Consider the following 11733-nt stretch of genomic DNA (forward strand, 5'->3'; position numbering starts at 1 on the left):
TGTGCACAACAGTGGTTACCTCATTCAGTTGCATAGCACCAGGGAGACACATTCCAAGCAGCTCAGTGTATGAGAGGTGTTTGGAACACACTGAGAGGCTCAAGAGGTGCTATATAAATAATGTCAAAATAGTAAAGTCATAATCAACATCGCTTCTAATGTTTCCCTTAAGTTAACAAAGTGCATGATCGTTACATTTTTTTCCAAAAGTCTTTCTTTTAATGAACCATGTACCTAAAGCATAAATTGCTGGCTACTGAATAGTAATCCCTATCAATGGGGAATATCATTACTTATTTGCTTTCTGCTTTTGATTGTGGGACAACCAGGCTATTGACATTGTGCTATTTGATGATAATTTGGTAATAAGCATAAGAACAAAATCAATTATGATTGCCAAACTACACTAACTAAAGAAATACAACATTCTCCGACATGGTCCTTAAATAAAAGACTGACTCACCATCTTCATACAGATTCAAACATCCAGTCAAATATTTCAACATTTTGTTCTGCATGTAATGCAAAGTTTTTTTTTCATGATCCGTCAATAAAATAGTGAGTGTGTTCAATACAGCATTGAAAAAATTGCTGTTGAATATCTCATCTCAACGACAGAACCTCCAGTTCAGGCCCCATCTGTTCTCTCAACTGGATGTCCATGAAAATATAACACTCGTGGGTAATGTGAGGAGATTTCTCACAATGTCCTATCCGGTATTTTCTCCCAATCAATGCCGTTGGCAGCAGATTATCTGTCAGTTTATTTCACTGCTGTTTGTGGGACCTTGCCATGTTGAACATTGGTCGCCATGTGGCCCTACATTATAACAGTGGCTCCAACTTAAAGTGTTGAATGATTGATTCTTTGTAAAGCAACGTTGCCTGCTAATGGGTTTGATTCCTGCGACATTCGGTGCCATGGTGCATTACAGTCATTCCCTGAGCCACTCAGAAAGCCGAAAGAATCTTTTCAAGTTTATGAAAGAAAGAGTTGCGTACCTTTCAGAACTTCAGGGTCTCCCAAAGTACTTCACAGCCACTGAAGTACTTTAGAAGTGTAACCATTGTTGAACTCCGGGAAATGGTATGCCAATTTGTGCAGTCAATTTGTCCCCAAAACGGTAATATCATTTTATATTAATGTTAGTTGAAGGATGGTAGTGACCAAGATGCAATTACCAGCCTTGATACTTAAAACTGGATCAACACTGATGTATTCTTTTAGGCTCCTCAAATTGCCCTTATTGGTCTGTACATTGAGCATAAGAGTTGGGGTGACATGTTGCAGGAGAACAGGATATTGTTTAGGCCACATTTGGAATACTACATTCAATTCTGGATTCCCTGCTTTAAGGAGGATCTGAAACTTGAAAGGTTTCAGAAAAAAGACTTACAATGTTGTTGCCAGGTTTGGAGGGTTGAGCTATGGGGAGAGGCTTAATAGGCTGGGACTATTTTCCCTGGAGTGTTAGAGGCTGAGGGAGTGATTTTATAAAGATTTATAAAATCATGCAGGGGCATAGCCAATGTCTTTTGTTTTCCAGGGTATGGGAGTCCAAAACTAGAGGGCATAGGTTTAAGGAGAGAGGAGAAAGTTTTAAATGGGACCTAAGGGGTAACTTTTTCACGTAGAGGGTGGTGCATGTATGGAATGAGCTGCCAGAGGAAGTGGTGGAGGCTGGTACAATTACAACAATAAAAAGTCATCTGGATAAGTAGATGAATAGGAAGGGCTGAGAGGGATATGGGCCAAGTGCTGGCATATGGGACTGGATTAATTTAGTATATCTGGTCAGCATGGACGAGTTGGACCAAAGGGTCTGTTTCCGTGCTGTACAGCTCTACAAATGGGTAGCTATCATCTCTACTCTGATCTGAGTTGAGGCAATAGTAGAGTGCTACACTCATATCCCTGATCAAAATGAAGACAAAAAATGGCACAAAATTCCCCTTCCTAATCACTGCCCAACAATCTCTGATGGAAATGTGCAGTGGGATGTAATTCAAATAGGTTTTGGCTGCGATGCCTGCCACTGTTGAATTGCTTGATTCCTGTGAATTCGGTGAGGTAGCTGATGATTGCTGATGTCGTTGTTCCTGCTGGCTGTGTAGACCTGCAGCAAAATTCAAACTTAGCAGCGTGTACACAGGCAAAGATTGTCATCTGAATAGCAGTATGGTTTCTCCTTCTATCCATCCTATTGACCCTTTATTGATAATAGATTCTCTTTCTCTTAAATCATAAATGACTTAAGTTACTGAAACAAAAATGTGACATCATGTTTCTTCCACATTACAATCTAACCAACTTTTTATGGTTTTAGCTGCAGTCGTGCTACTTTAAGTGTTCCACATAACTTAAATGTGATCTAAATTACTTTTATGAAATTTTACTGCATCTTCAAAAAGACTGCAAATTATTGATGCAAATTTAAGTAATGATTATTTAAAATCAGAAGCAATCTAGTTTCATACTGAGAAGTTTCTTGTCTTTTTGCACAGTCCTTCACGAAAGAATATTTCCCTTATGGTTTTAATGACTATTTCCTGATTTCATTAGGCTCATGAACAATTACAAGCAGAAGTTCTGAGGTGTAAAGCTAAAATTGACGACCTCGAAAAGGCTTTGGCACAGAAAGGACAGGTAAGACATTTGTTAAAAAAAAAAATTGTCTGACTACCAACTGCAACTGGGGACCTCCCAACTTTCAGATGTAATCTAGAAATTTGTGCCTTGGAAATATGGCAGGTCCTTCAATTCTCACTTGAAGGGGTTATTCAACACAATGTCGGCAAAAAGCAAACCTGCTGTGTGATCTTGTTTTATTGTGTTTTGTGTCTCAAATAAACATAAAGATGACCCTCACCAGTTTTGATGTGGCAACAGGAGCATTGCTCCAGGAATTTTGCAATGTCTGCTTTCTCATTCTGCATCCACAGCACAGTGAGTAATCAAAAAATAAACTCAAGACACACATGCACACACACGCTCTCTCTCTCTGACTCTTTCTCACACTCTCTGTCTCCTCACTCCTGTCACACACACACACATTCTCTCACACGCTCAAACACACATACGCACGCACGCACACATGCAAACATATGCACGCAAACACATGCATGTAAACACACAGGCATGCACGCGCGCGCACACACACCCACACACACCCACACACACCCACACACACACACCTGGTGTTGTATGATTTGTCTGTCCCAGTCCAACACTGGCATCTCCATGAAAAGCACATACACTCACACTCATTCACTCACACTCTCATTCTCTCACTCTCATGCTCACTCACTGTCACTTGCTCACTCTCTCACTCTTTCACTTGCTCGCTCTCACACTCATTGAACAATTGAACACACAACGTTAATAATAGTTTGTGAAGGTTGTGCCTGTAAAATGACTGCCAGGATGTGCACTTTACCACATAGGTAGCAGGGTATGTGCTGGTTCTACAATTCAGGTTCTTTTTCTGTATATGAAAAGGGCACGCTTCCACTTACAATGCAGGAATTTATATTTGTGAAAGGCCTCTGTGTCATAAAAAGTCCCCAAGGAGTACAATAAAAGAGAATATGACATTGAGCCACATACAGTGTTAATAGGGCAGATAACAAAAGCTCAGACAAAGAAGTAGATCCCTGCGATGGCTTCCAGTCCAGGACTTGCCTCCCCGCGCCTTCCTCCAATCCGGGAGTCACCTCCTCCATTCCCATATTCTAAGTTTAGAAAGTTAAAGGTTTGAAAAAAACGCACTCAGGAAAAGAGAAAAAAAGAGAAAAGGAAAAATGAACAGGTGGAGCAGAGGAGTTCCGGATGGAGTGTCCTACTGTGCCACCATGTTGTTTCCAATTGGAAAGGCAACTGGGAAGCCATGGTTTTGCAGAATTGGCTTCTCCCCATTTTCGGTTAAAATGATAGGGCAACTGAGATACTGAAGTAGCAATAAGCTGTCTGTTATTATTCTAGCTGCTGTTGATAAACGTGGCCCTCTCCATTTGACTATTAACTCCAGCATTGTTAACCGCCAGTAAAATTAATTTTTATTTAATTTCCATGTCATTAGATTCCACTTGGCGCGCCTTGGGTGGGATTGGCGTAGTGGCATGCCCTTCACTGTCGGCTAATGCTGAGCTTTATCACCGATTTCAAGTTAGGTTTTGTAAGGTTCATGAGAACAGAATGTAACACTCTATCAAAGTAATGCTATGATCTGAAAATCCACTGCCTCATTTGATCTATTCAGTGATGCTATCCTGGATTAATTAAAGAGAAAGCTTCCTGTTCAGAATTGGAGAGCAGAACTTGAGGAATACACAGGGGCCTAGGCTTGGATGGATCTTGAACACAGATTCATTAGAGTGGCCTCTTCAAAAGTAACTTGCTAAAGAAGTTATTGCTACTGCTGAAATGCATCTTATTTCTGGAGGAACTTATTCTAATGCACGTCTTTTTTTTTGTTCAAAACAGGATTCAAAATGGGTTGAAGAGAAGCAACTGTTTATCAAAAGAAATCAGGAACTTTTAGAAAAGGTAGCACTTAGTGTTCGCATGGTATCTGTTTTTGAATCTCTTGCCGGCATTACAACATTTTTAGCCAAGCTATTTTGAACTTTTTGTTTAATTCTCAATACTTTGGTGCTCTCATAAACCTGTCAGCACTTCTGCTGAGCGAAGCTACTGGGATATCAGTCTCAAACAACATATCTGCATATAAGTTGCTTCCAAGGAAGGGTCACTGGACCTGAAACATTAACTCTGATTTCTTTCCACACAGATGTTGCCAGAGCTTTTCCAGCAATTTCTGGTTTTGTTTCTGATTTACAGCATCTGCAGTTCTTTTGGTTTTTAAATTATTTGGAGCCTGTTTCCCCTTTTAATGTTTGGATTATTTGAGACCAACATCCCTATTTCTATGTTTTTGCTCTGATGAAAGGAAACTCTAGCAAATATATGACTTAACTATTTAATAATTGTTCACCTTCTTGGTACAATTATTCTGAACTTATTGATTGTCTGTACTTAACAATTTCCTCTGGATTGTTAACTACTTGTGTGCATGTTTGCGTAGTACAGTTCAAGTTGGCTATTTTTGCCGTGTACCTCCTTCTCAATCTTGCCTGTGCTGTTGTAGGTAACCCCGTACGAGAAAGTCACTTCCACTCCTCAGGAGTGAGAGGCTATTGGGGATTGCTATCCTTCCCACACTACTCCGCACTCTTTGTGGAAACTGGTCGCATGGTCAAACACTGTCCGCCCATAAAAAGTGAGGGATCTATCCACTGTAAATTATTAATTCATTATGCTATCAACTGCACTTACAAATGGAATGATAAAGAGTAGAATCTATGGCCCACAGCAACCTTTGTTTAATGTCATGAATAGCTGCTTGCTATTGTCATACATATTATTGAGAAAGTGATGGCAAGCTTTCGAAAAAAAAAGAACGGAAAGAACAGTGGAAGCTGTAAATCGGAAACAAAAGCTGGAAAAGCCCAGCAGGTTGGGCAGCATCAGTGGAGAGAAACCAGAGTGAACATTTCGGGTCGAGAGACCCTGCCTGAGAACGGGTTAACTCTGATTTCTTTCCTCAGATGCTGCCAGATCTCATGACAACTTTTTTATTTAATTGAAGCAGTTGGATGTAAAAAATATGTAACAAAGAAACATTCAGCCTCCATGTAAAATATATTTTTTGAAAAGTCAGGCTATTTTCCCTCCTATTTACCAGTAGTCTTGACTTGTGTTCTCAGTTCAATTCCTTCGTTGAATGATTGAGGAATCCCTGCTATGCGTAAACTTTTTGTTAAGTTTTCGTTGTTCCCTTTGATGAGATATGTCAACTTGGGTTTTGTTCATGGTGTATTGGAGAGCCTATGTCCCAGTTAATTACAGATCCGGGACACTGGAAGTAGGCTTTTGAGGTCCAAACACCCCTGTTGTGTGTGTAGTTGCAGCCCAAAGGTATCAATGTGGATTTCACAAGCTTCAAAATCTCCCCTCCCCCTACCGCATCCCAAAACCAGTCCCCGCCTCCCTAACCTGTTCTTCCTCCCACCTATCCCCTCCTCCCACCTCAAGCCGCACCTCCATCTCCTACCTACTAACCTCATCCCGCCCGCTTGACCTGTCCGTCCTCCCTGGACTGACCTATCCCCTCCCTAACTCCCCACCTACACTCACCTTTACTGGCTCCATCCCCGCCTCTTCGACCTGTTTGTTTCCTCTCCACCTATCCTCTCCTCTATCCATCTTCTATCCGCCTCCCACTCTCTCCCTATTTATTTCAGAACCACCCTTCCCCTCCCCCTTTTCTGATGAAGGGTCTAGGCCCGAAACGTCAGCCTTTCTGCTCCTGTGATGCTGCTTGGCCTGCTGTGTTCATCCAGCCCTGCACCTTGTTGTCTCAGATTCTCCAGCATCTGCAGTTCCGACTATCTCTGTGTAGTTATACAGTCTTTTCTATCCTGTTTGAGCAATGTGGGTCTGGAAGTTTGTAAAGGTTTGCTTTTAGAGGGCTCACCTCAGTATCAGACACAATCGAAATACCAAGAGTAGACAGAATGAACATTTTGAGATTTATTCAAACAAATGGATCATTAAGATTTTCTGCCGTTCAATTGCCATCCATTCAAAGAAATGGAATTTGAATTTGATGACAAAATCTGAAATAAAAAGCTGGATTAATGGTGAATATAAAGATACTAAACAGAAGTTAGTATGAGTCATAGTTTCTACCCTTTATCATTCCATTTGTAACTGTATAGTGAATTAATAATGGTTATTCATAACCCAACTATTTACTAATATTGTTTAGGAAGGATATTTGCCATCCTTTCCTGGTCCAGCCAACATGTGACCTGTTGCTTATGGTTGGCTCTTAACTGCCCTCTGGGCAATTAAGGATGGGAAATGAATGTTGACCAAGCCAGTGATGCCCATATCACCATGAAGAAATTAAAAAGAATTGAACAAAGGATGGCAGGGGAAGTGGCAGTCTAATGAGTACACAAACATAACATTCTTTCTTGCATGTGATCCCTTGAGGCCCTTTAATATGGAAACATGAGGCCCGTAAACAGAAATATTTGGAAGACCTTGAGTGTGGGAGAGTCTTTACCATGCTGGCGCCTTATGTGATCTGGACAGTTATTTCCAGTGAGGAGCAGGAATATTAGCATGAAATGCTGTGCCAGCCTGCTGCATAAATTATAGCTTCAATAAAGCTATTCCTTGATTCCTAGCTATAGCAATGAAATTAATCTAGGGTTAGATTCTGCATAAAGCCATCAATTTCACATTTTGTAAAGGTTAGCTGCTAGCTTTTTAAACTATATTCATACACGGTTGTTTGAGGAATGTGATGTTCATCAAAAGGTGTGAGCCAAACATATTTCTATTTCATCGCACCAGTGGCCTGATTTGTATTTTGACTTGTTGACCTTTATTTCTGTAAATACGCCAGGGAAAGCTTCTCAGAAGCTTCGTGCACGTTCGTGCCTCTCTCGATAACAAGTGAGTAGACACCAGTTCCATTCAGTTATGTTGCATTATTCACTGTCATTTCTTCCAGATTGAGAGACTGGACGCAGAGGTAGCCCAGTTGCAGCAAGAAATTCAGGACTCTCGAGATCAGAACGAGTTGTTAGAATTCCGCATTCTGGAACTCGAGGTGAAATGATGTTGCGTTTGAACGACGTGTGGAAAAATTGCCTAGTGTTTGACAGGACAGTTTTATCATTAATATTTCAGGGCAAGAGTTAATTCCTGTCGATTGGGATCTCGCTGGTTGATGGGACAAAGGTTAGCGAAACTGTGGGCATAAATAGCAGAAGGAGGCCTCAACCCCCCTTCATCTCAGCTTGGTCACTCCAACTTTGGTGATGTTATTTCAAGCCTCAAGCTGGTTCAGCATTTGAGCAGAGAACAGCTTTGTTTGGTGAGGCAGAGGTGGGATGGGAAAAGGCGATGCCTCAGGGTTTCTGCCGACTTTAACCCGATAGAAAATGGCGGCATTGCTGTAGAAACAGTCACGGTAAGGAAAGGATGACTCAGTCGATTCAACTTGTCCCACTCAATTGTGTTGCTTTGTGTATCAATGAATAAGCAGCCTCAACCCAGCCTAAAACCATTTGCTCTCATAGAATCGCAGAATTCCTACAGTGTGGAAGCAGGCCACTCGGCCTGTCGAGTCCACACTGACCCTCCGAAGAGCATCCCACCCAGACTTACCCCCCTACTCTGTAACTCTGCATTTCCCATGGCTAGCCCACAAATCCCTGGACACTTTGGGGCAATTTAGCATGGCCAACCCACCTAACCTGCACATACTTGGACTGTGGGAGGAAACTGGAGGAAACCTACCTAGGCACGGGAGGAATGTGCAAACTCCACACAGGCAGTTGCCTGAGGGTGAAATCAAACCCCGGTCCTTGGTGCTGTGAGGCAAGAGTGCTAACCACTGAGCCACCATGCCACCCTTCCCACAACCTCTTGGGAATTGATGAAAATCCAGACTCAAAAAATGCATTGACTAATTTGGGAGAGTGACAGTTGAATGGTCGAGGTTACAGGAAGGATGTGGAGGCTTTGGAGAGGGTGCAAAACTTAAATTCTTTCTTTTTCCACTCACTTGACATGTTGAGTTCTTAGCTGGCCTGACTTATGTCGCGGCAGTGATGGCATTTGTGTGATATGCGCACTTGCTCCAAACGTGGATAGTCTGTGTTATTGGGGTCGGTTAACTCACTTGGTTAAATGGCTAAGGTGTGGTTGATAATGAAGCTGATACTGAGTGTCCAGTCCCTTGCTCTGGCTGTAGTGGCCCATGGTGTTGTACCTGTTTGCCTTGTCCATGCCTGACATAGGATGACACCCCTGAAACTACATTAACCACTTGGTCTCTTTGTCTCTCTAACAGGGACAGATATCAATGACCCCTTTGCAGACTGTGGCTAGTTATGGTCAGTGGTGTAAGTCAGAAGAGCAGAAGTCTTTCCAGCTTGTGATGGATGTGATAGAACAGTTTTCACACTCACAACTTAATGTGAACTCAGACCCAGAACAATGGGACTAAAGTGTCCTTACTGTTATAACTGTTCCACACACCCTGAGTGAAATTGGAATGAGCTGTATTCTAGGCAGGCAGAAAGCTGTACGCCATTTTTCAATTTCCCTGGAATGTATCAAATAGAGGTTGATGTAGGAATTGGCGATGTCAAGCTGGAACTGGAGAGGTTGTCTTGTTAGCGTGGGATTTGTTTCTTACCCCGACATGAACCAAACGCTTGCATTTTTGTAGCCTTCACATTTTTCTTGGAAGCATCTTTTTACGTGCAATGAATTATTTTGAAGTGCATAAGTTGTTTCGTGTCAGTTTATTCCACATTTTAACTGTGCCACTGTGGGACTCCCAAACAAACTTTTCCATCGGCCCTGTGTTGACAGGCCGCACTTTAATGGCCACATAAATGAATTCCCTCAAAGCATTAACCTACCACTTGTAGATTAACATGGAGCGATATGGTTGGACGTTTTGTAACTGGCCTTTTTCTATTTGCAGGAGAGAGAGAGAAGATCCCCTGCCTTTAACCTCCAGATTACTCCTTTCTCAGATGGTGTGAGTGCCCTTCAGATCTACTGTATGCAGGAAGGTGTGAAGGTACATGTTGATATACTTGCCAATCTAATTCTGTTTGCAAAATGAGAAGTGGTACATTGGATGGAATCTTATTCCAGATTTATCAGGCTCCTGTTATGCTGTAATAAGCTCTGTGGCAGACTTGCACGAGAAGTCTGTCGAGGCCTATCTTGACAAAGAATGATAGAATCCCTACAGTGTGTAAGCAGGCCATTTGGCCTATCAAGTCCACACTGACCCTCTGAAGCGCATTGCACACATTGACCTTCTTCCTACACAGCTGGACATTCCCCCAGACAGCTGAGCCTGGTTGTTTTTAAAATGGCACTGGTGCCAGGGATGCTGATCTGTTCTGGGACATCCTAGCAGTGGTGAGTTGTTCTGGGAATGGGGCACGGTAGGATGGAGCTAGAATGGGATGACAAAGACACCACGGGGCAGTGTAGGTAGTTAGTGAAACAATTGTAAGGTACAGTGAGCAATCTCATTCGGCCTTGTGTCGAGAAACCATCCAAAAGCTTGATGCAACCAGCAGGTAACCAAGGAAACATCAGATTCAGTCCATATTTTCTCATGGTCATAACTGGTATAACCTCACAGTCCTGGGTTACCAGGAGGCCCACAACCCAAGAATGAGCAAAGCAAAGGTCATTTGAAGGTAAATGGTAAGTGTACTGACTAATATTTCAGTTCATTCTAAAGATTATTACGCAAAACACTTGCAATCTGACTGACACAGTATCTCTGGAAGAAAGGTGTCACCAACATACAATTATGGAGTTTTAGTTCGAGGCTAATACATACTATGTTTTATATGTAGCCCATGACTTTCGTTGCAAAGCCTGGAAAGCTGTGAATTGTGAAGATTATTCATTCAGAATGTTCTGATCCTGTTCCTAATGGGCTTTCAGCACATATTGACAAGCTCGGTACTGAATTGGCAGTGTTACCTGATAGAAGCCACAAGATGTCGCACTGTTATAGCCGCCCTCATTCTTCTCAAGTCAAGGCTGAATATAGGGACCTGCGCTTTTCAGCAATCTGTGTTTAAAAAATGGCCTGTGGATGCTGGCTGTTAACACTAAATAGGAGAAGCTTCTTGACCCCACTTCACCTCGATTGATTCAAAGTTTGTTATTTTTAGGGGATGTCTGTCATCATTGTGGAAGTGTGGATTGGTGTTAAGGAATGTCCTGGCTTAAGTAGAGTTTACTTTTCAAAATTAACTCTCGGGGGAGTAGATCTTTTGCAAACTGAGAGCACTTGCTGAAAACGTGTGCACATTCTCCCTGCAATAGTTCACACAGATTCATGTTCAATATCTCGGTCATAGCGGCTGGACAGGGCATTGGTTTGGCCATGTTTTGGAACAATGCGTTCAATTCTGGTCTCCTTGCTCTCGGAAAGACGTTGTCGAACTTGAAAGGATGCGGAAAAGACTTACAAGGATGTTGCTGAGGTCGGAGGGTTTGAACTCTAGGGAGAGGCTGAAGAGGCTGGGGCTATTTTCCCTGGAGTGTTGGAGGCTGAGGGGCGACCTTAAAGAGGTTTATAAAATCACGAGGGGCATGGATAGGGTGAATAACCAAGGTCTTTTTTCTCAGAGTCTGGAAGTCCAAAACTAGAGGATGTAGGTTTAAGGTGACAGGAGAAAAATATAAAAGGGACCTAAGGGGCAACTTTTTCATGCAAAGGGTGATGCATGTGTGGAATGAGACTGCCAGAGGAAGTGGTGGAATCAGATACAATAGCAACATTTAAAAGGCATCTGGATGGGTACATAAATAGGAAGGGCTTATAGGGATATGGGCCAAATGCTGGCAAATGAGGTTAGATTCAGTTAGGATGCCCAATTGGACTGAAAGGCTTGTTTCCATGCTGCACAGCTTGATGAATCTATGTCTGTGCGTGGATTCTTTGCTCGCTTGGGCCATTTGGTAGCAGAAGATGTAGGTTCAAGGAGGAGTCCAGGAACTGAACAAGTTATCTGAGGGACAACAAGGTGCAGGGCTGGATGAACACAGCAGGCCAAGCAGCATCATAGGAGCAGAGAGGCTGACGTTTCGGGCCTAGACCAAAC

At 42.4% G+C, this 11733-nt stretch overlaps 1 protein-coding gene across 3 annotated transcripts in view; it reads left to right on the forward strand.

Annotated features, from left to right (window-relative positions):
- Nucleotides 1-11733, forward strand: part of jakmip2 (janus kinase and microtubule interacting protein 2) — a 110273-nt gene that overhangs the window by 54670 nt on the left and 43870 nt on the right. For 2 of the 3 annotated variants that reach the window (XM_048603664.1, XM_020511792.2), the window contains exons 10-13: nt 2564-2647; nt 4484-4546; nt 7587-7685; nt 9576-9674. In XM_048603664.1, coding sequence (XP_048459621.1) covers nt 2564-2647; nt 4484-4546; nt 7587-7685; nt 9576-9674 — 345 coding nt within the window. The remainder of the gene's footprint in view (nt 1-2563; nt 2648-4483; nt 4547-7586; nt 7686-9575; nt 9675-11733) is intronic. The other variant, XM_048603665.1, reaches the window with a different exon arrangement.

This window comes from Rhincodon typus, chromosome 12, assembly GCF_021869965.1.
Source record: "Rhincodon typus isolate 14 chromosome 12, sRhiTyp1.1, whole genome shotgun sequence".
NCBI classification, from domain to species: Eukaryota; Metazoa; Chordata; class Chondrichthyes; order Orectolobiformes; family Rhincodontidae; genus Rhincodon; species Rhincodon typus.